The sequence below is a fragment of the Poecilia reticulata genome, linkage group LG13 (assembly GCF_000633615.1).
Source record: "Poecilia reticulata strain Guanapo linkage group LG13, Guppy_female_1.0+MT, whole genome shotgun sequence".
In the NCBI taxonomy this organism is placed as follows: Eukaryota; Metazoa; Chordata; class Actinopteri; order Cyprinodontiformes; family Poeciliidae; genus Poecilia; species Poecilia reticulata.
Genome location: NC_024343.1, coordinates 8,893,137 through 8,920,620, shown reverse-complemented (window position 1 = coordinate 8,920,620; position 27,484 = coordinate 8,893,137). Strand labels below are relative to the sequence as shown.

At 39.5% G+C, this 27,484-nt stretch overlaps 1 protein-coding gene across 5 annotated transcripts in view; it reads right to left on the bottom strand.

Moving 5' to 3' along the window:
• sorl1 (sortilin-related receptor, L(DLR class) A repeats containing) overlaps positions 1–27,484 on the bottom strand; it is a 303,395-nt gene that overhangs the window by 57,448 nt on the left and 218,463 nt on the right. For all 5 annotated transcript variants that reach the window (XM_017308199.1, XM_008425236.2, XM_017308196.1 and 2 more), the window contains 6 exons: positions 18,852–18,980; positions 17,957–18,083; positions 17,708–17,877; positions 12,870–12,982; positions 4,174–4,278; positions 4,015–4,081 (listed from right to left, as the gene is read on the bottom strand). In XM_017308199.1, coding sequence (XP_017163688.1) covers positions 4,015–4,081; positions 4,174–4,278; positions 12,870–12,982; positions 17,708–17,877; positions 17,957–18,083; positions 18,852–18,980 — 711 coding nt within the window. The remainder of the gene's footprint in view (positions 1–4,014; positions 4,082–4,173; positions 4,279–12,869; positions 12,983–17,707; positions 17,878–17,956; positions 18,084–18,851; positions 18,981–27,484) is intronic.

Genomic DNA, 27,484 nt, shown 5'->3' with positions numbered 1-27,484 from the left:
ATCTTGTTACAGTTTGGGACTTCCACCAAGGTCCACATATTGGCTTGACCCAGTGCACTATTATGGAGCCCTTCCAGCAAGGTCTATGTGGTCAGAGCCAGTCCACATATGATCCTGTGTTCGTGTATGGCTGACTCACATTTTAAGTACTTAGTATTGGCACTTAAAGACTTTGATTAGGCCAAGTGCCTGTGTATGGACTAAGTAGATTTGGGTTTTATGGACAATGTTTGTCATCTTACTCCTTTAATTATTGAATGTCGAGGACGACATTTCTGTTGAACTATTTTAGATAACTAAAAGGGAAAACAAGATCTAGTGATCTGCGATGGACTATTTTGGTCTTTCAAGTTCAGCGCTACAGGCCGATTCAGCAAAAAGTAGCCTAAGTTTAATGAAGTTTAAAATGTATTTTCTTTAATGTTACTTGTCCAGTTATGTTTGTTTATAATTCTTGAAAAGTTCGACCTCGTTAGATTTTAAGTTTTAAGAGTTTGTTAATCGTTCGAGTCTCGATTGGTTTTGTCTGATCGGATGTAGGGGAACGCGACACTTCTGCTCCTCCATTACAACACTGGAGACGAGAGCAATAACATTATGTAYGTGTTTTCATTATTCCCCTTTACAGATAAAGCAACTTACATATAAGGTGGGCCTTTAAAGCTATTTAGTATGTTTGTTGAATGAACAGGGAGCGCTGTGGTGGCTGTGATAATTATAGTTTTTTTTAAAGAGCTACTATACTCATCTTAGCTTCCAGGCTAGCTGCATTCTGTGTGTGCTAGATTTGTTTTACCGTGTCAGCATATGTGACAGTGTAATGTCTGAAACTGTTTTGAAATATCATTACAACACTGGAGACGAGAGCCATAACATTGTGTCCGTGTTTTCATTATTCCCCTTTACAGCACCAACACTGTTTATAGTGGGGATGGTGGGCTGTTGACCTCGACTCAGGATGTTGTGGGCTGGTGGGCTTCGAAGACTTCCTCAATCCCACTAACATTCCTTCCAGTGAGGAAGCTGAGCCGATTGCAGTTTCTGGCCAATCACCAATTACTGATCTTTTAAAGAGCCGATTTTGGTCAATACCAGTTTTTTGTCTGAAATGTTGCTCAGTTATCAATAATTCCARTAATTCCTGTCCCCAATATGGTTGATCAACTGCTAGAAATTAGTCCCACTCCAAAGGGTACAATATCAAAAAAATACAACCTCTTAATGTAAAATTTGACTCCTGGGGTAGGCCATCTTCAAGATGGTCTGATGATCTTAACACAGAGATCGATAATGAAATGTGGCAAACTATTCTGGAACGCATTCACACATCATCAATTTGTGCCCGAAATAGAATTATTCAGTGTAAAGTCGTCCATAGTGTACACTGGTCCAAAAGCAAACTGGCTCGATTCTTTCCGGACGTTTATTCAAGCTGTGTTAAGTGTGGTTTGGGCCCAGCCACTCTCTGCCATATGTTTTGGACTTGTTCCTCCCTATTTCAATTTTGGAAATCTGTTTTTGACTCACTTTCTGTAATCACCTCAACCACAGTACAGCTTTCTCTACTCACTACTTTATTTGGGGTTCTCCCCAAAAACCAGTTACTGCCACCCAGAGGTGAAAGTAGTTTTAAATTCTTGGGGGTACTATGACAAAAAGTTTCTGTGCTGATTAATTTTTTGCGAAGCGATAAAAGCAAGGTAGCTCTTGAATTGCTACAAAGTGGAACCATGTTTCCCTCACCCCACTGGTTGCAATGTTGACACCTTGAGATGCCATGAGACCTAAATTCTGAACATCATGGCATAGAGTGCATCCCAGTTTTCCATGTCTGGCATATAACTATTCATTTTAGCTTTTAAACTGGTTATATTGATCCTGTGTCCAGACAGAGGGATAGTCAATAGGCCTAGCATCATGACCTGTGTGTTCAGAAGATCCTGCAGCTTCCACTTTGTCTTCCTAACATGGCGCCTCCTCACCCTGACACTCATACCGATAGGAGGAACCACAGAGCTCTGTTAGGTTAAAAGCACATCTTCTGAAGTTGGGATATTTTTCCTCCAACAGGTTCCAGAGGAATCACCTCAAACCAGATGTTGGACTGGATTTTATTTCAATGTCATTTGTGAATGTTAGAGCCTCATTTTCAACAGTGGAGCTACAAAAGTTGAAAAAGTTATCATTTTGGAGAAAATCTCATCAACATCAATATTTCCACTAAATAAGAGGCAAAAAAGTAGTTTGAAGCCTCTCTGTCTCTGAGCTCAAAGCAAGATGCCAGAGAACACCAAACTATTTTTTTAAAATATTAAACTTATAATAGTAGATTAGAAAATGTTAGATTTAGGGGGTGTTTACTCGACAACGATCCAACAAAAACGGAAGTTTTTTTCCGTTTTTGTTGGATCGTTTACACAAAAACGTTCTAATTACATCTGTGTTTATACAGTAACGGTACACATAAAAAACGTGTAATGCTCTCGCTGTGCCTAATTGGTGTTAGGTTCTTTGAAACTTTGAAAGTGCGCATGTGTTTAAAAAAAAGTTGTACTTGAAGGCATGTGGATTCGCGTTTCCCCATCAGTTACCGTTCTCCCATAGATTGGGAGAAAACACGCATTGTGTGCGTCTGATTAGGGCGCATGCAGTTGGAAAAGTGGGATAACAATGAATGAAGAAGATAAGCAATGAAACTTCAAGCTGATTAGCCACGTAGAGACCAAGCACACTGTGCTCAAGCAACACAGCTCGGGTGACATTGTCTCTCATCACTCCCAGATGGGACTGTGGCGTTGCAGAGAAACAAGCTCAGGGCTCCCGTTAGTCATTATTGTGAGTTAAAATTTTCACGAAAGTAAAATGTTCGTTTTTGTGGCACTTCTGTTATTTTGAAGGGATATATAAACGTTACCATAGCAACCAGAGTCAGAGCATTTGGGCAGTGGTCGAGAGGAGATGAGTAGAGCTTGTGGGTCTTAAGTCTGGTTTAGACGGAAAGATGAAAGATTTAAGAATTGTCGGCCGATTCTCCAAACCTCTGTGACCACAGAGCTGATAAAAGTACAACAGATTCGATCGGTTCTGTGTCCAAGGCAGGAGCAACACGAACCGATTCCAGTCACGGACATCCCGATTCCAGAGGATAATCCAGTAAAACCCCCCAACATAGCATTCCTCACGCTACTGGCTAGACGTTATCATCCTGATGCATTGGAAGAATCCTCTCCCACCCTCACATTCTCATTGGATAAAAGATGCCCTTTTGTTCATGAAACTGGAAAAAAATTAGGCATACTCTCAAAGGCTCTGATATCACATTTTCAATAATCTGTTCACCGTTTCTGGACCATGTTAGGTCTTTGCCACTTGATGTGGTGCTCCCCTTACTTTCCAGTTGTAATGGCATACACCCTTTACCTAAGTCTTATAACAATTTTAGTAGCACATTAAGCCCTTTTAKTTCCCTTTTTAAGTTGTTTTCTGTGTAATTTATATTTTATTTTCTTTCTGTTAACTAAAAAATAAATAAACAGAGGTATCTACTTTTTATCCATCTACTTATGGAAATAATTGTTGGGTTTTTGTTTGTGTCTTGTTTAATTTTTGGTTCTTGTTTTGTCATTTATTAGTTTGTGTTTATTCTCCAAAGTACGGTCTCAAGTATGACTTGAATGTCTATTTATGGTGCTCATTGTTTTTGTTAAAAATCAGGAAAAACAAATTATAATTTGCCTGGATAACGCCCCACATTTCTCGTCTTAATTTGTAAGATAGTGAATTTGTGCAGTACTCAATGAGAAAAGACTGACTTCATTTTAATCTGATTTTATTTAAAACATTAGATATCCGGTCGTTGAATGGTGCACCAATCAGAATCCAGTAAAAGTTTAATAAAACCAAAACCTCCAGTGTACCTGCTGAAATGTTTGTAACATCTGGGCCAGTAGATGGCAGTGTAACACAACTGTAAGAACTGAGTTTACCTGATCCTGTCAGAGAATATCAGCATACCTTTCTGGGGAGTGATGGATTTATTCTCAGTCCAGTTCCCAACACCTCGACTGGTCACTGCAGCCACCTGGAAACATTTGGAAATCCATAAACAATGAAAKAATAATGTCAGCGCTATCTTTTAATCTCTGACTAGAACAAGCCAAATTGGTTGCTCACCCTGAATCTGTACAGCATGTCAGGCTGCAGCTCTTTCACCTCAGTGATGTTCTTGGTGGATCTTTGAGATGTCCAATCATGAACCTCGTCCTCACTGTAATCAACCTGTCAACATGGAGGTGCACAGTTAGGGCCTTTGGATTTCACCCGCACGTAGGAGTAATCTTGTCATTTTCCTGTTTTGGGACAGGAAGATTGGGGGTGGAAGGGGAATTCCTAACTACTAATTTCCCAAAATACTTAGGGTATATTTTTTGCCTCTAATGTGTATAGTGCTTAGAATAAAAAAAAAACAATAATTAATTACAGTGTAATGGAATTTAGTGTCTTGCACTGTGAAAAGAAAATGCTGAAGTTTGGATGTGAGTGAAACAAAAACATTGACTGTCAAGGCCCTTCCTTCTCTCTGGAGCATTCCATCTTTTTTGAAACTCAAAACTTGGATCTTGTAATAATATCAAAATCATCCAGTGGACCTTGATAATTACTGTCCATGCATCTCAACATTTGAACATTCAAACATTATAAGTTTTAGATTTGTGACTAATTTCTGTATATAAGAGTCCAACCAACAGTGTTGAAACAAAATCAAACTTTTAAAGTCAGATTTCCTAAGATTTTTCAGATTCTGAATTGCAGGTGTTTTTCTTCACCATTGTCTCTGAATGTGTTCCACCCTGTTAGGCACATATAAATCACAAATAGTTAAACATGTATATTATATAATGACATTCTAAAAAGAGTGTGTCCCTTTCACTATATAATGTGCTTAATTCTTGGAATTGTAACAAATCGTGTAGTTACAAATCATGTATGTCTGTATTGTAAAAATAACATTTTTTTACTCGTTATTATTGACAGCATAGAAAATATTGGTAATTTTAAAAACTTAATATGTGCATTTATTGATCTTCAATTCCCAACATGGCACAGAAAAATTCACAGTACTTAATATTTCTGTAACAATATTTAATAAAAATATGTTTGGAATGGAACATCACATGGTGGATTGTCCCATAACAGGGTGGAAAATCAACGTATTTTATTCTAAAATTTGACAATTTTCCTCATTCGATGCCTCTTTCAAGTCAAAGAAGCATCCAATGCCTCTTTCAAGTCAAAGTATAGGCAGAGTATTTGCCCTTGCTCTATTTGGCAAAAACAGGTGATATCCCTGTAGTGGATTTGCTAATCATAGGTACTCATTGTTCCCCTCACAGGAGTCAACAGGGGTAACTAGTGAAAAGAGAACAGACAAATGGCAACGACATCTGTTAATACCTCAGACTACTCTGCAACTCTATTCCATCATCTGAATTTTTTTTATTTGACTTAAAATGATTACTTTTCACCCTAATTTACACCCTTTTTGGTTCATGAACCTAACAGGGTGGAACATAACAGGGTGGAACTTTTCTAACTAATCTACCTGTAGCTCTTTTTGTGGTCAACATTTAAGCTAGTTAACYTTCAACAGAATAACAAACCTTTAATGACTAAATCTAATATAATGTTTTTTAAATTCTACTGAATAAACGTTTTCCACACTCTCTCATAACAGAGTGGAACTTTAAGGTTTACTCATACAGGTTTCATATATTTAAGAATAAAAAAGTAAGGACAGAGTGACAATTGAAGCTTACCTTGTTTTCCATGCTTGAATTCACTTCAAAACCAATTGATGTCACTTCCAGTAAATGTTTTTTTATGGAATTTTAGCCTTTTTGAAGGCAAAAATGAAACTGGGACATATAGAATATGAAAAAAACATCAAAAAAGAACAATTGTTTTAATAGATTATAGCTAATCTATACTATATGTTTTGCTGTATGTTACTATTGTACTTTTTTCAAATATTTTAGGTTTTATACAAATATTCTGTTTGTCTACCTTTCTGTGATAGATAGATAGATAGATAGATAGATAGATAGATAGATAGATAGATAGATAGATAGATAGATAGATAGATAGATAGATAGATAGATAGATAGATNAGATAGATAGATAGATAGATAGATAGATAGATAGATAGATAGATAGATAGATAGATAGATAGATAGATAGATAGATAGATAGATAGATAGATAGAATTTCATTTCTTGTTTTTCTGATTTTTTCTGCTTCTTCCACTTTCATACATGGATGTAGCATTTTATGTGCTTTTTTCGTACTTCTTATGCTTTGTTCTGCCTTTTCTTGCATTTCTGCGGCAGTCTTTCTGCAAATATGCATTCTCACAGCTGTTTCGCTAGGAACAGCAATTTTTCTAGTTATATTTAGAATTTATTGAAATGTATTTTTTTAACTAACGGGAAATTTTATTCTAAACAGTAAATTGAACTGTGAGATGTTTTGTTTTAAATTGGTTGTCTCAGCAGTTTTTTTCTGTTATTTATCTGTTAATTTCATTGTTGTTTGTTTCTCTGATTTGAGCCTCTGCAGTGTCTGAAAAATAAGCTCTTTCATTTTTGAAGCTCCTGTCTCTACATAACCCATTTCAAGAAAGAAACTGATCATATACCTCATGCATGAAAAAAAAAAATCCACAGCTGTTTGCACCAAGTTGGCCATCAGGACTATCAAAACTCTGAGTCTGAAGATGAAGCCCAAAAAGCATTTAGTACATAGTGTCCGGTATGTCCTTGGTTCTGTCATACCGGCTTCATTTACTAAAGTAAATGGGAATTACTAAAAGGGCCTTTTGAGACAAAGCTGAAGTTGGTTTCTGATTGCAGCTTCCAATTGAGGAAATGGCTAAAGGATGATTCCACCAAATTTTTCACTACCTCCAGCATCTTTAATCTACTCTAGTTTAAAAAAAACTACCACATGTAAACTCTCAAAACCTGGACTGGATTATTCTCAATAACAGCAGAAAATTTAAAACCAGGTTTGTGAATTGCGAAACTTTTATCTGACTTGTGAAACTTCAATAAAGGGAGGTTTCACCAATTTTTTTGCATCTGGATCACACTAGAACTGCTCTAATTCCAAAACTAAAACAATTAGACTCTTTAATCCTGGACTAGATTATTCTCAACTAATAGCAGGATATTTAAAACCAAGTTTGGGATTTGTGAAACCTTGAAATAAAACTTCAAAAGAGGTTTCAGCCCTTCAAATTATTATTCATACTCATACATTATTCATACATTATTATGTGACTTATCATTTGATAGGTCACATTTGAAGAAAAACAACTATGACGGATTATAATGAGGATCAGGCACGTGCAGAGGGCGGGAATTAGGGGGGCTTGAGCACCTGCCCCTTTTSCTTCTTGCCCCCAAGTGCCCTTTTGGTCCAATTATTATTATTATTATTATTATTTATTTATTTTTGTTTGTATTGTTATTTACTAAGCCCTCTTCTGACACATAATAACATTATTGTATCAAATTATTTGTTTTTTGTGTGGGGGTTTTTGTACAACATAATAAGCCCTCCGGTCACCTTGTTACCTTTGACCTTTTGCCTATGACGCATGACGGAATTGCCCATCGCACAGTGAGATAAGGCGGCTAACTGCGGAGCTCAACGTAGCGAACGTTCCAGATTACAGAACAGTTTTTGGTGAATAAAGTGGAGTAGACGTGCTACTTGTCAGATGACGGAAAACGAAGTATAGTTTCTACTTCAGCAAGGAGTAGCGGTTTAAGCAGAGAGGTAATTAAATGCAACAGACACTGACAGGCCTCTGCGTCTGCCTKTCTCTGAAGAACTACTGASCGGGAGGAGACAGCCAGGTGAGGAAAAACTGTTCTTATCTATCGATTCAGTATTTTTATCATACAGACATTAGGCTGTTGTTGTTGTGCTATTGGCTAGCTGCTAGCTAACAACTTTACTAGCAAAGCAAGATAACTAAAAAGCTTCTTCCCTGTATCGTTAATAATAGCAGTCATTCTTCAGTATTGCTTATGTGTGGTAATGTGGCCTCRGTTTTCCTTTTTTTTGGAGTTCTATCTATGTTTCTTATATTGTTTTTTTTTGCTTGTTATGTTTTGAAGTTATGTACTTTCTTAGGTTTAATTGAGTTAAACTTTTGAGTTACTGTTTTGCATGTTTTCTGATTGGTTATTTTTGTGGTCATGTGCCCGGATACCTGGAGAGGCCCACTGCACCGGCACAGGTGCTATGAATCTGCTTAACTAGCATGGAGACTGGGAAGGACAGAAGAAGGCAATACGAGGCTAGAAAAGGAGCAGAAGGACTTGGGGTGATCGCGTTTTTGGAGCTGAAGGACGGTGGACTAGAATGGGGGACTGGTCGCCGTTGAGGAGCGAGCGGCTGGATCTTTGACGAGGTTTGCCAGGAACTGGAGGATTTAAGCGGATCGAGCCAAGAAGGGGTTGAGAGTGGTGGAGGACCGCGCCCTTTCTTCCTTGCCCAGCTAAGACAATTACAAACTTGCTTATTGACTTATCGTCAAGGACTGCCTGCACCTCTTTCTCTTTTGATTATTGTCTTCTAAATAAATTATTGTAACTTTTATGGGTTCGTTGTGAAACTGTCCACAATCCCTGCAGTTATTTATTTGGTACACCACTCGGGTGCCACATGCAATACGGGGCAGATCGCCCGTCCAAAACCGATCATCTCCATAATGGATATTTGTCCGATCTTCTAATTTCCTTTGCTGCATAACGTACATTACATTTATTCTAGCRTTAGGTAAATGTATCTTGAAGGAGAATAGCACTTAAATAAAAGTCCAACAGGGATATTCATTTAGAGCAGTGTTTCTCAACCTTTTTCGGGCCAGCAACCGCTAGCCTTTATCCAGGTTCCTCACCGCCCCCCACCAAAGAATTTGTAGGCTACTTTGCACTCACTATTATTTTATTATTAATATCACTATTGTAGATGTTTTGATTTTTATGCTTGTTTCTGTATTTATCATCAAAAATAATTTCTCAGAGAACAAAAAAGCCATGGGAATAGAAATTATTTTTACAGGTGTCTACAAAAAATGCAATTCAACTTAAAATTGGTAGGCCTAACAGCAGCCAATCAAAGTGGAAAAAATATTCTTGTTCTGTGCCATTTTCTAGTTGTTAAATATTACACAAAATGACCTGATAAAAGATGTATAACAATGCCAGTTTAAACTTTGAACTATTTGCAGTATGACAGTTCTCTGTTTTTGTACAACATAATAAGCCCTCCGGTCACCTTGTTACCTTTGACCTTTTGCCTATGACGCATGACGGAATTGCCCATCGCACAGTGAGATAAGGCAGCTAACTGCGGAGCTCAACGTAGCGAAAGTTAAAATATGGATAGAATTGTAACTACATTAATCATAACTCTTCTCTTCAGTTTCTGTCTGTTTCTGGTGGTGCAGCTCTGTGCTGCCTTCAGGAGAATGGRACATCAGAGTATCATCCATAAAATTTAATCCACATGGCATTTATTGTGCAAACCAGAGCTTTCAGTGGAAAAACAAAAGTTCCAGGTCCTTTTAATGCCATACAAATATGAGACAGAAACATGGATTATATCTTTATATAGATCTGTCTATTAATTTCTTCTTAATCAAATCCTAATGAGTCAAATTGAAAGTGTCACGGAGTCAACAGCTTCATGACAATAACATTGACATTGAAAGTAATATTGAAGAAATATCAAATCTAATTAAAAACATAAATAAGTGATAAGTTATTTACTGTTATGGACTGTAAGATATATTTATTCTCAGTACTAGATATGGTCTCAACAAACCCATGGCACTTCAACAATATTATTTTACCTTTTATCTGGAAATAGTGTGTTTATTCTTGCCAAACATTCCTCTGTATTAAGTATTGCTCTAAATGTCTTGCCATACCAGTTTATTCCTCTGTATTTACTTTAGTTTCTTAGTTTATTCTTGCATTTTGTTCTTCATTCATTTCCATTTAGTTTTCTTTGATTAATATTATTTTCTCTTGGTTTATTGCTATGTCCACTTTAGTTTCTTTCCTGTTGCTGGATGTATTTTATAGTTTATTGACGTTCACCACCAGTAATCTTCACTCATCACCTGCTGCGCCGCCTAATCGTCATGTGTTTCACATCATGTGTTGATTTTTCAYTGTTAAGCGTCAGATTCTGTTTTTATGCCATAATTCACCTCTAATTCGTCGCTCCGTTTTATGTCCAGCTTCTCCTGTTTCAGAGTTTTGTGCAATGTGCGCGTCGTTTTTTGTTTTTTTTTACTCCATATGGTGCGCAGCGTTCGGGAAACGTATCGATGGGGAAAAGGCAGACTGACATAAACCTTTTAAAATGGAAACAATTGCGGTATTCCGATTATTGAAATTTAAAAGTGCTGTGGTAGTACCGTTGTTCTATCACACCCGTTTCATACCGGACCACTTACAGCACCGGTGTTAACACTATAAAATGAACGCCCTCTATCGTGATATCACCCGAGGAGGGATTTCTTTATTTAAATGGGTTCATTTTTCAGAGGGATACACGGTGAGGATATCGTGATTTTAGTAATTACATGTTTAAAAGAGCGATTTTCTATTGTCCTTCCATGGAAGCGTGCAGCTTTCAAACGGAAATAAAACACTTTTTAATATAAGTTGCTGCTTTGACATGATCACAGAACTGCCAAAACATATGTACAAAAATACCAGACAAAGTGCATCACAGCAATGTCATCAGCCGGTGTAACGCTGAACTGATGCGGTGAAGCTACCAGTAGCAGGAATGGAGCTGCCCCAAAAGCTAACAAACACTGAATATAAGGAGAGCTGCCATCGATACCGTTGCAGCCAAGCATGGTTTAATGTTACACAATACAATTTTCCCAAGTTGCTCAAAGTCTAAACTGGTACTGTTTTGCATATAAGGTGTAAAGTTTACCTTCGACCAAAGGAATCCCTTTAGTAAAAATTTCCGCCAGCGTCCCCTGCCGTCCTCTGAATGCCCCCCGGTGGACGGTACCGCCCACGTTGAGAACCGCTAATTTCTAATTAAAAATAACTCACCCTGAACTAYCATGATATATATAATGTATGTAATAAAAGTGTGTCGTTAATGAAGGGGAAAAAACTCAATACAGACTTTAAGTAAGTTTAGGGTCTGGTTCACAGAGTATGGAGTACATTTTTCCCCCCCAATTATTCAATGAAAAAAAATTAAAAATAACCTCAGTTAAGTAAAATAAAACCGTAATCAAAATCTTTGGAATTGTTTTGTTTAAAAACCTTTTTTTTTAATTAAATAACTAATTTTTGTCTCGTGAACTTGAAAAGTTATTTGCCAAACACAAACTTTTATTTGCACACATCAGAAATCTTTCCTTGCGATTTTGGGCCCTGCCCACTACGTCATGTGAGAATCACAAGCAAAACTTTGAGTCACAAACAAAAACTTAGATTAGCAAGAAAAGATTTCTGACATGTGCAAATAACTTTGTTTTGCAAATAATTTTTTCACTTTGAGACAAAAATTTGTGATTTTAATTTTTAAAAATGGGGGGTTTTTAAGCAAAACTCAGTAGGCTTATCTCATGGTGACATGCATTAACAATTACATTTTTTCTTTCCACCTTCTTTATATTTTAATAGTGTAATTCTGTAAAGACAAAATATGTCTGGTGGTCTAGCTCTGATTTACATATCTTGCTAAATTGCGGGTTTGAATATTGCAATACTTTCCTATAACAAAATAGACCTGCAGAAAGAAATAACTAATAAAATATCTTACATATGCATAGTTGTATGCTTTATGCAGAGATGTTCCTTAGCTTTGATTGTATATCTCACAATTTATCATTGTTTATTAAACTCTGAAAGCTTGTTAAAGCTTTGTTAATATTTTGTCCTAGAATGTGGYTAGATGTGCCCCCCTTTCTTTTTTTTGAGCACCTGCCCCTTTAGTGGTCTCTGCACGGCTCTGATCAGGATTAAGTTGTCAATATGCTTCCGGTTGGACAACAACTTCAAATATGTAAGCTAAGCTCCACCGTTAGCCTCCATGTTTACTTCSGCAAACACTGAGCACTTCTTCTTTTTATAGCGGTTGGCAGAACACTGAGAACACTGACGCTATTGCGCCCTCTATTGCGCATGCGGGACACTTTCAGGTCATTTGCCCGTTCAGACTGCAGAACACGTACAGGTTGCATATGTGCGGCAGTGTGAACGGCCCGGCAAAAAAATCCGATTTGACAAAAAATCGGAATTGGGTCACTTCAGGCTGAGGTGAATGGACCCTAAATTTGGTCACACCCTCATCATGTCTTTGTCAAAGCCAAAGCCTGCAGTTCATGTATTGGATAAATAATTAAATGTTGATGACATTTGAGGATATTTTTTAAATGGTTTTTGTGGAATCCTTTAGCGGCCCAGCCTCACCCAGACTCTGCCTCTAGTGGCCCCCAGGTAAATTGAGTTTGAGACCCCTCTTTTAAATACTCTATCAGTTCAGAATTGAAAAGTCTATAGGAAGTGAAAAACTTGGTGTAATCGTCCTTTAGCTATTTCCTGAAWTGGAAGCTGCATTGGGAAACCAACTTCAGCTTCATCCTTTTGAGGATTTTTGACACGTAACACATAAAATGATTTCTATATAAAAGGAATCCCCCAACAACTATGCATAAAATGCCATTGAATACCATCTTCAAGTTTTTCAAACTAATAATAACAAAAAAAGAAAACTGGACAAATTGAAACTGAGTGTGACTGAGAACCACTTACAATGTACTCTCTGATAAGACCGTGCCTGTTGTCAGGGGGGCTCCAGGAAACCTTTACTGTACCATCCTCATTACTGTCACAAGTCAGCTGCAGGTTCCTGGGCGGGTCAGGAACTGCTCCACATTAACACACAAACACACATACAGCCATCAGGAGACAGAAAGGTGTTGGACATTCACAGTGAAATTGGCTGGAGACTGGAACTGAGACATCCATCCATCCATCCATCCATCCATCCATCCATCCATCCATCCATCCATCCATCCATCCATCCATCCATTTTCTTCCGCTTCATCCGGGGTCGGATCGCGTCGCGGGGGCAGCAGCTTCAGAAGGGAGGCCCAGACTTCCCTCTCTTCAGCCACTTCTTCCAGCTCCTCTGGGGGAACCCCCAAGTGTTCCCAGGCCAGCCGAGAAACATAGTCCCTCCAGCGTGTCTTGGGTCTTCCTCGGGGCCTCCTCCTGGTTGGACGTGCCCGGAACACCTCACCAGGGAGGCGTCCAGGAGGCATCCTGACAAAGATGCCCAAACCACCTCAACTGGCTCCTCTTGACATGAAGGAGCAGCGGCTCTACTCTGAGTCCCTCCCGGATGACCGAGCTTCTCACCCAGCCACCCTGCGGAAGAAACCCATTTTGGCCACTTGTATTCGCAATCTCGTTTTTTCGGTCATGACCCAAAGCTCATGACCATAGATGAGGGGGGGAACGTAAATCGACCGGTAAATTGAGAGCTTTGCTTTTTGACTCAGCTTCAAAAAGCGAAGCTCTTCACCATGACGGACCGGTACAGCGCCCGCTTCACGGCAGACGCTGCCCCAATCTGCCTGTCGATCTCCTGCTCCCTTCTTCCCCCATTCGTGAACAAGAACCCAAGATACTTAAACTGCTTCACTTGGGGCAGGACACTCCCCCTGAGCCGTCTTGAGCCTTTTCTGGCTCAAGACTATAACCTCGGGTTTGGAAGCACTGATCCTCATCCCGACCGCTTCACACTCGGCTGCGAACCGCTCCAGCGAGAGCTGCAAATCACGACTTGATGAAGCCAATAGGACCACATCATCCGCAAAAAGCAGAGATGTGATCCTAAGGCCACCAAAATGGATCCCCTCAACACCTCGGCTGCGCCTAGAAATTCTGTCCATGAAAGTAATGAACAGAATCTGTGACAAAGGGCAACCCAGGCGGAGTCCAACTCTCATCGGAAACGAGCCCAACTTACTGCCAGCAATGCGGATCAGACTCTGACACCGGTCATACAGGGACCTGACAGCCCGTATCAAAGGGCCCGGTACCCTATACTCCGGAGAAGCCCCCCCGCAGAGTCCCCAGAGGGACACGGTCTAATGCCTTCTCCAAATCCACAAAACACATGTAGACCGGTTGGGCAAACTCCCATGCACCCTCCAGGACACTGCTGAGGGTGTAGAGCTGGTCCAGTGTTCCACTACCAGGACGAAAACCACACTGCTCTTCCTGAATAAATCACTATCCGACGGACCCTCCTCTCCAGGACCACTGAATAGACCTTGCCAGGGAGGCTTAAGAGTGTGACATTTTTACGTTAAATGAAGGACTAACTGGTCAGAAACATCAAAATCTCATTTTCTAATCAGTGAATACACAGTACCAAGGTGCCACCAGATTCTACCACTCTTTGGTAGAACTGCTGTTAGTGAAAGAGACTCAAAGCCAGCTGCTTTAAGTGTCAGTAAGGGGTTTCAAATGATTATGTAAGATGATACTAAGATGACAATTTCAAACCCCTCCGTGATTTCTAAGTGGGAGAGCTTGCAAAGTTGCACGGTGTTCAAATACTTATTTTCCTCACTGTATTCTGAAGGCGCCCCAGTGTATCTGAACTCTGTTTTAATCACGTAGGTCAGGCTGTGTTCATACTAGCATGTGGTATTTGTACCACATGCTAGAAAAGTTACTGCTTTACAACCCATTTTTAGACACAATATGCATTGTTTTGGACCAAGTTTGACACATTGATATGTGACTTAACCATTAAGCATATGACACAATGATGACAAAACCTTCATACGAACGCCGTGTTTTAATACCGTCGATCACGGTATTCAGCTATTCGTGAGGATGGCTTCAGGCATTATCCGTCTTTTACATTTTTCGAGACTCCAGTTTGGAAAATGGAATAAACTCTATTCCACCCTCCAAATGCTCTGGGTAAAGCTTGTCTTGTGCATGTTTCCTACTGACAACTTTTAACCATTTTTTAAAAATTATTTTCCACCAAATCACTATGACCCCAGCACATTTAATAGCAAGCAATCAGCAAATCAGTAGCCAGACCAAAGCGCATGATAGACCCAAAAATGTTGTTCTCCGGGTTATGGGCGTTTTCTTCGGGACAAATTGTGTCAAACCCAGTAAATTGACTGGCAGGTGCCACCATGTCAATTAAACATGTGCGTGCGCCTCACATTCAAAGAGCGAAAAAAAGGTGTAGAAACACCCCAATGACCCCTCCACTTCAAAACTGAATCTGGCGCCGTTGCCTTAGTGAATTGACTAAAATTGTTAAAAAGTTTAAGTCTTTTTCATGCCCTATGGACACCATGCCCAGTCATTTGTTTATAAATGTCTGACTGTATTGGTCCATGTATTGTTAAAATGGTAAATGCGTCTCTGATGTTTTCCTATCACTCTGAAACACATCATCGTCCATTCGTTCACTAAAAAGAGTAACCATTTATGTCTAAAGTTTTGAGAAAGTTGCTTATGTTCAACTGCAGACTTATCTTGACCTTGACAAAACTGGTGAAAAATTTCAGTCTGATTTAAAATTGTGACAGCCTGGAAACTGTCCTTTTAAAAGTTTTAAATAATCTATAAATTGGTTCCAATTCTTTTCCACTGACAAGCCACACATTAACCATTTAATGTGTGGTTCAGTTCTACCCCAGGTAGTGAGCTTTTCCATCATACAGTCTGTTCCTCACTAGGGTGGACAGCAGTTGTGGTTAACTCTCCCCCTGATGTTTGAAGTAACACTCAGGAATTGACTCAAATAAACCTAGATGTTTAATTTCTCACTCAAACATAAGGACTCAAATCAGCTGATTATTTTTGGGATACAAATACATATAATTACATTATGGCACTTTATTTTCTTAAATGTGTAAACATTTGAATTTAGGTAATGTAATCAAAAGAGAAAAACAGCTACGCATGAACTTTTTTTTTTTTTTATCCAAAGAAAAACTAAAATCGACATCACAAGCTAATATGTAGTTCTGGTGTTTCACACTGTCTGCGTAAAACTGTAGCCAAGTCAGAAAGCTGACCAAGCTTCACTGTTCTCTCTCTTCTTCATTGCTGTTTGATCTTCAAAGTGATTAACTGCAATTAGCAGAGCTGCTAAGTCACGTCCATTCTGCTGCACAACTTACAGCATGTGTTCCAGGCGGTGATCCTGATTAAATTCATAGCTGATTCTCCGTATTGAGCAGCTCTCTGACAGGAGACGGCATGTCAGAGGGCCACAGTCTAACTTTAATGTTTGCAGTGTTCAGTGACGTAAATTACAAGCCAATCAACGAATGCGGTCAGCTGTCAATCAAATCCTTTCTGTGCCATACCTGGCTCAGTTCCACTCATAAAGTAGGTACCAAAAACAGCCAGTCAAAGTTGCACTGGATTTGTCAATGGAAAAAGAATCTCGCCGCGGTAGACCAGGACCAAATCAGTTAGAGGCAGTCTAGTGGAAAAGCACCTAAACAGAACTTTTTCTCTAACTCTAGGACAGCATTCCTCCTTGGTTTGGCGCACCTTTTACTAGCTCCTTGTTGTTTTTCGGGTAACATTTAAAGTCTTATTGATTGTTGTTAAGTGTCTAAACTCTATCAGTTCTTCTTACTTAAGAAGCCCCACTCTTACCCTACACTCCACCCAGAGCCCTAAATTCAACATCCTTCAGTGGTTGTCCCTAAAGCCAGGCTAAAAACTAGAGGGGACAGAGCATTCTCTGTGGAGCAGTCTGTTAAGCCCCCTCAGTCAGTAGGTCAGTTTAAGACCAGACTGAAAACATATCTATTCTCTCTAGCCTTCAACAACAGCTAAAGAGAAAATATCTGCAGCTAAAATTAAGTATTGTTTTAGTTTTTATTCATATTATTAGTTTTTGATATTTTCTAATTGTCTTTGTATACTGTGATATTGAGTTTGTTGTGAACAGTGATAGCTCGAAATCACTAGGAATAGTTTGTTAAAATTTGACATAAGTAAAAGTGAAAAATGGCCAAAATTTACCTTAGTACCCAAAATGGCCGCCTCCCTGTACTTTTTAGGGGTACCTTCAAGAGACTTTTTTTCCTTGATTTGAGGAGATCTACCTAAGTACCAAATTTCAGATCTCTATGACCTATCTCACGTTAGGACACTGTGTACAGCAGTTTTTCCACGCCCATTTGCGATTCCACTAGAATTCAAAAATTTTAGTTGAGGAACAATTTTGAGTGACGTTTGGTGAGTTTCTGAATGTGTTAAAGCCTCGAAAAAGCTGTATCTTTTTGCGGAAAAATAATAAGAAGAAATCCTGCGGTTACAATAGGCCTTCGCAGCACTTCACTGCTTGGGCCTAATTACAAAAGAAAATAGTAATGCACAGTGACTTGGATAAGCAACTTTAATCTGTTTACTGGATTTGAAATAGTGATGTGTTAGATTACTTGTTACTGAAAAAAATGGTTTGATTAACACATTACTAACATCACTGTTTGTGAAGCACTTTGGTCAGCTGAGGCTGCTGTAAATATGCTGTATAGATAAACTTTGACTTGACTTAAAATGAAGGCAGGTCATGAGACACTCACATCCCTCAGGCGTCCTGATGGTGATGGCCTCATTGGTCTTGTGCAGCTTGTTGAGACACTGAGTGAGAACCTTCACCTGGTAGGTGGTGTCTGGTTTCAGCACAGTCAGTCTGTAGCTGCTTTTGTTGCTGTGGGTGTCCATATTGGTCCACTCCTGCGTTCCCACCAGCCTGAACACAAAAGCAAGCATCTGATTGGGGCTAAGCTCAGCAGCACAGACGTCAGATGGTAGCGGTCCACCAAGCTCACCTGTAGTTTACAAGAAAGTAGCAGGAGTTCGAGGGGAGGTTCTTGGGACGAGACCAGATCAGAGTGATGGCTCCAGAGAAGTCTGGGGTCCACTGGAGGTTCTGGACTTTGTAGACAAGTGTGTCCACTGGGAGATCAAGGGAAGAAATCGGAACTATGTAATCCACAAATGCAAACAGCAGGAGGCAGCACTAGACTATTTAAGGCACCTAGAATCACCCCATTCCGACCAATTCTCCAGGATAACTGGGTTATGATAGCTTTGGGTTTTTTATTATATCTTAGTTAGTTGTGACTTTTTATTTGTCTAATTAGTTGTAATTGGTTCGTAGAATGTGTTGGCTAGTTTTTATTAGTTATTAGTGAAATATTGTTTCTAATTAGTTTTTCACACTTGGTTAATTTTTAGGTGCAGAACTAAAAAGGTCAAAGCATTGCAATGTTATCATGTATACATCAATCAGAATACTAAACAGAAGAAACCCTTTTCAAAAAATTTATTCAATTCTTATTGAACAGCAAGTGAATCTGGTGTTTTTTCCCCAACACCAGAGTCCGTATTAGTCCGTATTATTTTACGGACTAACTCCTGCCTGCAGACATAAAATGCCATACTAATGTCAAATAGAAGATTTATTTGACATCAGTTAGAAATGCCAATAAATAGATTCAAGAACACAAAAACAAAGGACATTATACATAATTTCAGCATGTTTTAGTTAGGTTTATTAATGTGCAATATAGTTCCAGCTGGTTATAATTTTCCCCCATTAATTACCAAAATTTTTTTCATGTCAGCTAACAAAACAGTTTTCTCAATTTCAGTTTTTGTTATTTGTTAGTACCAGGGAACAATAATAACCTTGCAGGATAAAAAAAAAAATCAAAAACCTACTCGTGCAGTTTTCTTCGTCGCTATGGTCCAAACAGTCCAGGTAGCCGTCACAGCGCTCGCTATCCAACACGCAAAGCTCACCGTCAGAACAACGAGTTCCGTTGGTGCAGAGCAGAGATTGCTGTGTGGCTAAACACAAACACAGCTCTTACATTAGACTCTTGTTAGTACGTTACCTGCTCCTGACGACAGCTGAACATAACAAGGATGAAGAAGACAGAAAAACAGGATTTTTTAAATTATGCAACTGTCCTTCATGTTTTTGATTTCAAAATTTCACACCTTTCAGAATCAAATTCCTAAATTCTTTCTACAGTTTTTTATAACAGTGTGGACATTTTGAGGAACATATATTCACCTTCAGTGACTTCAATAGTTAGCACTATTCTTGTAAAAAAAAAAAAAAAGGTCTGTATTTAGTTGTTTGGAAAAAGTAAATCTTTTCATTTTGTGGCATTTTTTTAACCTTCTTTTTTAACAACACTATAGAGAAAGACAGATTTATGAAAAAAGTATGAAAGTTTTGTGCATGTGTGTGCTGTGCTGCTTTCAAACTATGTGCCTATTTATAGATAAAATGGAAAAAGTATACATTAGGAACAGTTTAATAGAGCAAGTTAACTGCAGCATTCTTAAATTTAACTTTGAGCTGCCAAATGAGTATGATCATATACCTATAGTTTTTGTGAACAAAATTTCCTAAGTAGAATGTGGATTTAAAGTGTCAGATTCCAGAGCACAAGAAATTCTCATCTTCTTCCAGATGTTAGTAGTGGAGCTGCGCCGACTGCCTAGTCTTTCCTGCCCATATTAGTCTGCAGTGTGGCCAACCACTTTACTGCTCACATAGGCTCGGGCACGAACATAGTAAGCAATGTTCCATCTTTTTTCATTGCCTCGATCACTGGCCGAAGTGCCTTCAAAAAGATGTTTTTCATGGCTTTCCATATGCTATCCCTATACACAGGGGCGCAGTAAAGGGGGGGGRAAGTGATGACAATTCTAGAGACTCTGAACAACAGGGGTCCTCCACAATTTTATTATTTATTTTTTGTTCATAGAAATAAAAATAAAAAAATCGGGATCCTGTCAATTACAAAATTAATCAAATTGTATTTTCAAAGATTGTTTTTAGCAGTAAAAATTTTATGTTCCCACTCCCAGATCAAAAAACACACATCCATATTTCAACTGAACCCCCCTATCTGCGTTAAATGGTTCGTTCCTGCTTGGAGCGCTTCACTGTGACGCTGTTCAGCTGCAGTCAGTGGAAGACACAAACGATTGTGGCAGTTACTATGCTGCTAAGAAAAGTTATAAAGTTAGGTTTTCAAAGAAAAGAGAGAAGGAGAGAAAGAAAAAAGGCAAGAGTGTTAATTTATAACCCAGTTTTTCTCCAAGAGAGGTGGGTAGACTGTGTGACATTATCAACAATTTAGCATAATKAGCTTAGCTACAGACTACTGTTTGCCTCCTTTTCACTAGCATTTGATGAATTAAGGAAAAAAAATTACCAATATATTAATATATTGAACTTGTACCTTTTACCACTTAACAATAGGTGAGTCAGTCAGCAGCATTTATAACCCACATCGCTACTGACCCGTCCTCTCATGAGTGAAATTAAAGCCGCAGTATGTAACTTTTATATAAATATATTTTTTCCACATATTTGTTAAAACTGTCATTATGTTGTGAAAGTATAAGAGGGGTAAATCAGTGAAAAATCTATTTCCTCTGCTTTATCCCAGGGCTAGAAACAATGAGTCAGTGGCAGGAGAGTTTTAGTGCCGTCAATCACAAGCTTATGTGGTGCTGCTCACCCTTCCTCCACCTCGATTTGTGCTGTGCTGCAGATAGCATAGCACAAAACTTTGAATGCTCAGTTTAGTTAGCATAGCTACCAATGACGGCAGATAAATGGCTTCTTGTAATGATAAGTTGTTTCTCCACCATTAGCACATTTAGCAGTGAGTGAATGAACAGTGCTAAAAGCGTCCTACTAGGTTGTGAGTAGCAACCTACTTGCTACTCGCAAGTAGGTTGCGAGTAGCAACCTACTCGCATACTGGATGTGGACTGTTGGATGTTAAATTCCTGAGCAGTAAATATTGTGCTAGTATCAGTATTGAACCAAAGAAAGCAAGGCAAGCCTTTAAAATTGTGACGCTTTTTATGGGTCAAATAGACTCAAAAAATTGTAACAGCAGCTGTGCGGGGGCCCAAACAAATTTTATATCAGGGGGCCCACGATTCCTGGTGGCGCCCCTGCCTTTACGTTCGGGAAGAGAACTGAAGGATGATTCCTCTTGGTCTGTTTTCATTCTCTTTAATGGCCTTTTTGTGGACTGGTTCTTTAGAAGGAGCCCCTCTGGCAAAATATACAGTGGAGAGAAGTCTTCATCATTTGGGTCATCATCCATCTTGGTGTAGTCAAGTCCAGCAGTCATCAAGTTATTGAAGGTGGTAGTCGGCAGGTTTTTGCTTTTTTTTTTAGAAAATCTTTTTCTGTCTTGAAAAAACATTTTTGCTGTCATAAAGGATTGGCTCTCTGTTTAAAAGAATATTGAAAGTTGTGTAGCGTAGTGAGGGGTGAAAAGGAGTATCTGCTCAAGCCACCTTCTTGGTCAAATTTTTGATAGAAGCCGTGACCGAATTCAGGGTCTTGATCCTTCAAAGCACTCAGGTCCGTCAAAGGCCATGAATAAAAGACGACTGGAAGAAAAAAGCTGTGAATTCGGACAGGTCTAGCCTGCACCTCAGTGTAACACATGTTTTTTCTAGCAACCGTGACAGCATGAAGCACAGAGCAGTGAAGAAAAAAATAACTCAGCCTAAGTTTGTTTTTTTGTATTGCTCCTTATTTCTGTATTAACCTTCACCTTTTGTAGTAAAGGTTGTTCCCTAGTAAAAAAAACTGTATTTTGTTTCTAACATATTCAAACATGTATAGCATAGTTCTACAAGGAATAAATATAAGCAAATTATTGATTTACAAATGCAATACTCTCCAGCTCTCTGCTAAAACAGTTAAATAAAGCTACTATGTTTGAAGGCTTAATAATAATAAGTCAAACCAATTTGTTCAGTAATCAATTAAGTACCTTAGTTAACCAAACATTTTACTACCAGATATGATCTAGTCAGATCAATAATAATATCAGTGTTTAATGCAGTGGGAGCAGACATCTCCAAAAATGTTGGAGTAATATTGAGATTGATGAACCGAGCAGATATTTGAGACTTACAACTGGCCTGTCACGATAAACGATAAATCAATTAATCGCACGATAAATTAAACCTATCGACCTCATTTTAATTATTGGCTTTATTGTCTCTTCCTGCCTTTTTTTCTTTCTATTGATGACACTGAGTGAAAAAAGGCTCAATAAAGCTCTCCACTGACCCTCTCTTCCTTAGTGTAATGTCCAGCATTGTCGGCCGATTGTCGGCCTATTTTCAAAACCTGAGACACACATTAGCCAACAGAAATCCTAGGTATAACGGTTCAATCGGGTTTGTTGTGCTGTGTGGTGTCCAGCAACATGGGCACAAAATAATGGCTACAAGTCCAGTTAACTAATTTTAAAATCAGTCATTAATAATTGCTTTACTAGAATGTACCTGTGATGCATAGAGTGAGCGTAAAGTCCTGACTGAATGAAAATCATTATAACCAGTGGCACAACTACACATTATTCAGGTGGATGCGAAAACATAGACCTCTCAACATTGCCAAAAAAATTCAAGTATAAAACTTAACATTCAAAGGCAAATACAGGTTCCATTACAATAAACAATCCAGAGTTACTGAATGAAAACTTCCTGATAGCATGGCGGCTAGCCCATTACTGCTAGTTCTGAGTGGCTGTTTCTGACTGAGCAGAGTAATTATGCAGAGCAGGGAGGAGATCGATTATTTTTTTAGAGATTATCTGTCTCATGTTAGGAATTTTCTGCCGCAACACGCAAACTTCCCCATTCACTCAATGCGTTATAGTTCCACATCGCTTAGGATTTGTTGCTGCGCGTTTGCGCAGAGTGAAGGAAAGAGGAGACCAGCTGCACAGGCAGGCTGCGAAATGAGATGCAGGTGATCGGTATCGGCAACAAGAGCCAATGATCGCCGATCACCGATCATGCACTTTTTCACGAAAATCGGCCGATTATGATCGGTGACCGATCGATCGGCACACCTCTACTGCATACCCACTTTTTGCGCCACTGATTATAACCTATTTATGTCACAACGAATTACAGCTGAACGGGTTCATCAACTGCGGTAGCAATTTGGCTCCAACTTCTCCCCTTGTCATTTCTATATTCTTTGGCTCCAACTTCTCCCCTTGTCATTTCTATATTCTTTGCACAAAATGTTGAATAAACATTAATGTTGTTTCCACATATCATTTCCAATGTCCGCTGGACTTCGTGTCGCGTCTTGTCAGCTGTTTGGGATTTCCCTCAGTAATTTCCCCTCAGAAAGCACGGAGGAGAATCCGCGCTTTCTGATTGGCTACCTGTCACATTCAACAGGCTGCGTTAAGCTCCCAGTCCGGGAAAAACCCTGATTTAGATCGGAGCGGCCAAGACGATCTACCGTAACCCGAAATACACTACAGGATGATCGGTTACGAAATCACCAGCGACAATCTTGGAACGCCCAACGTTCTAAGATTGTCATGAGGGGAAAATGGGGGCAAAAAATCGTGTAGTGTGAACTACTGCATAGGTAGTCGGATGTGCCCATCTTCTCTATTTAAATCTAGTGATTACTGAAGGGCAGTGGTGGAGAAAGTACTCAAAAAATTTACTTAAGTAAAAGTACAAATACACAGACAAAAATGTACTCAAGTAAAAGTAAAAGTACCACATTAACATTTTACTTAAATAAAAGTAAAAAAGTACTGGCTTTTAAAAATACTTTATTAAAAGAAAAGTACTTGCTGAATGCATTACCTAATCGCTAATGTACTTATCGTATTTAATTTTAATACATCAGAAATGTGCCATTTTAATGAACAATGCCACAGATAAAGCATGTTTTTATTGTGTTTACTCTGTAACATAGTTTAGACTTAGATATTTGATTCTACGCATCATAATTTCAGGGATGGAAACATCTCGTCTTCTGTCCTAACAGCATGAACTTCACTTTTTTTTGCCACTAGTGGCATTTATTTTGAAAGAAATCCAACTGGCAGGGGAGGACATGGAATCAAGGAGCCACGTAGCAGAGTTGTAGTCTAGACCACCAAACCCGAGACCAAATCAAGGCCAAGACCAGCACCCCGCGCTTCGTGACACAATAAAATTAAGTGCACCTATCAAAATTGCTTCTCAAATTGATCTGAAAGATCCACATTCCCATAAAAACACCTAGATATTAAATACTTAGAGATGAAATAAATTTAACCAGTATCAATTCAAACTCTTCATTTTGTTTTGCTTTCATCTCTGTGTCACAATCCACAGATGTCTTCTGCCATCCCTAAAAAGATAATGCCCTGGGCGGTTGCCCATATCAGAAACCACAACTGTCTGCACCATTAAACATGGCAATTAAGGGTAAACAATGCTCAACTATGAACACTGTCCAAGGCACAATAAGCAAGAAGTAACCAAGCAGCACCGTGACTGTTTTCATCCTCGCTCCTGCTGCAACGTCTGCCACCATGACAGGAGACGAAAACAAAGAGCAATGAGCATGCTCTGCATTCTTACGTTCTTGTTTTATTTATTTGCCTATTATATATATTAGAGATGTGCCAATCAGGATTTTTCCTGCCGATTCTGATTCCGATCACACATTAGGGCCGATCACCCATGAGGGCCGATCACCGATACCGATCACATAATTATTATTTTTTTAATCATAAGCACTACCGGTTACATTATGTGGAAAAAGTAACCATGAATTCACCTTAATTTAGACAAAAACTTGTTTTTAATAACTTTTCCCAAGAAAAAAACAAAACAGGCATTGTGCAAATTGTACTGCTATCGGTAATACAATCTTTAATACATTGAAAACATATGAAGGCTCTGAAGCAGCTAAAGAATGCAAAAAGTCAAAATAAAACCTTTCAACATTGCCCAAGAAATTCAAGCATAAGACTTAACATTCAAAGGCAAATACAGGTACCATTGTAATAAACAATCCTGAGTTACTGAATGAAAACTTCCTGATAGCATGGCGGCTAGCTGATTACTGCTAGTTCTGATTGGCTGTTTCTGACTGAGCGGAGTAATTATGCAGAAAGGGAGGCAGAGGAGATTGATTATTTTTTCAAAGATTATTTGTCTCATGTTAGGACAGCGAAAGTTTTAATACGTATGTAAAAGAATTTTTTTTAAGTTAGATGCTGCAGCTTTAAGCAGAGGTTCGGTGTGAGAGTCACTACCAGGTGGAGCAGAAGCGGCGCTCCGTCTGAAATATTACTAAGTGTAGCGCGTAGCAGCAGTTCAACAGCGAGAACAGAACCAGTGTCTTACATCGCAGCTTGAAAACTTAAATAATTTTGCAAGTTATTTGTTTAGCTTTCTGACCATCAAGCTAATCCGGGTGAGTGTTTGCAGCTGCTTTACCTGCTATCTGATCGCTCCATGTGTCTTTTTTTTTTACTGCAGTGAGCCTTGATGTAGCCAAACTCCGTCAAGTATGRCATTGTTTTTATGCCATATTAGATTCATCGTGTTGATGCATTTTGACGTGCTTCACTCCACGTGCTTCAATTTTCCACCGCAACACGCAAACTTCCCCATTCACTCAGTGCGTTATAGTTTCACATGATTTAGGATTTGTTGCTGCACGCTTGCGCAGTATGAAGGAAAGAGGAGAACAGCTTCCCAGGCAGGCTGCGAAATGAGATGCAGGTGATCGGTTTGTGTGATCGGCAACAAGAGACCGTGATCGGCGATTACCGATCATACACTTTTTCACAGTATACAGACATCATAATCTGCACTCTTTTGGTTTAATGCAGTATTTATTTCTACTTCGGCTTTATGTTGTTTAGTTTTTATTCAAGTACGTTTTTGTTAATGGAGACTGAGAACCCATTTTATTTTTGTTTTTGGTTATCAATTCCAGTGTTATGTGTTCTTTTGAAAATAAAGTTCATCTATGGCAGGAAATTGCATGCATTATTACGTAATTTCCATTAAATCAGTGTCAAAAGGTCTTGAAACAATATTATCGTTATCGCAATAATTTTTTGGACAATTAATCACTCTGCAAAATTTGTTATCGTGACAGGCCTACTTACAACGCTACATTATTGCCTAAAAACTATGTAGAAAATCATAATGTGTCGCTTAAAGTGTAATATAGCAAAATAATTTGCCGCTTTTGACTGCCACTGCCTGAACGCCAGGTTTGCCCGCCCCAGACCCATCCTTCAAATCTGGGGAGAAGGACGCATTTGTCGGCCGCATTCAGAGGAGTCTTCAAATTTGAACAGGCCTTGTCGCCTCACCATGATCTAACTAGCCTACAAATCCGACCTTCGAAGGTTGCAGCCTCTGAATTCAGACACGGCTAAAGAATGTTGATTAACTATAAAATCACAAGTGTGCGCAGATAAACACTAGGTGGTGCTAGAGTACCTGCCCCCTTTTTCTTGGACAAAGAGTGCCCATCTGAAATGTTTTAATTTACTTTTTTTTTTTTACTGCAAAAAGAGTGTGGCAAAGACAGCATTTCTGGATTCATTCAAATATACTGTATGTTACGGAGCTCTCTTATTATACCTGATTATTTTATAGACATTGATGTGTCATTACCGTACTTTGTTCCATTGTTGCCAATTTGATTTTTGTCCTTCAACCAACTGAAGCTGGCCATCCATCCATTTTCTACCGCTTATCAGGGGTCGGGTCGCGGGGGCAGCAGCTYCAGAAGGGAGGCCCAGACTTCCCTCTCCCCAGCCACTTCTTCCAGCTCCTCCGGTGGAACCCCAAGGCGCTCCCAGGCGAGCCGAGAGACATAGTCCCTCCAGCGTGTCCTGGGTCTTCCCGCTGGGACGTGCCCGGAACACCTCACCAGAAAGGTGTCCAGGAGGCATCCTTACCAGATGCCCGAGCCACCTCACCTGGCTCCTCTCGACGTGGAGGAGCAGCGGCTCTACTCTGAGTCCCTCCCGGATGACCGAGCTTCTCACCCTATCTCTAAGGGAGAGCCCAGCCACCCTGCGGAGGAAACCCATTTCGGCCGCTTGTATCCGTGATCTCGTTCTTTTGGTCATGACCCAAAGCTCCTGACCATAGATGAGGGTGGGAACGTAGATCAACCGGTAAATCAAGAGCTTCGCTTTTTGACTCAGCTCTCTCTTCACCACGACGGACCGGTACAGCGCCCGCTTGACGGCATACGCTGCCCCAATCCGCCTGTTGATCTCTCGCTCCCTTCTTCCCTCATTCGTGAACAAGATCTCCAGATACTTAAAACTCCTCCACTTGAGGCAGGACGACCCCCTGACCCGGAGAAGGCACTATACCCTTTTCTGGCTCAAGACCATGGCCTCGGATTTGGAGGCACTGAGCCTCATCCCAGCCGCTTCACACTCGGCCGCGAACCGCTCCAGCGAGAGCTGAAGATCACTATCTGATGAAGCCAACAGGACCACATCATC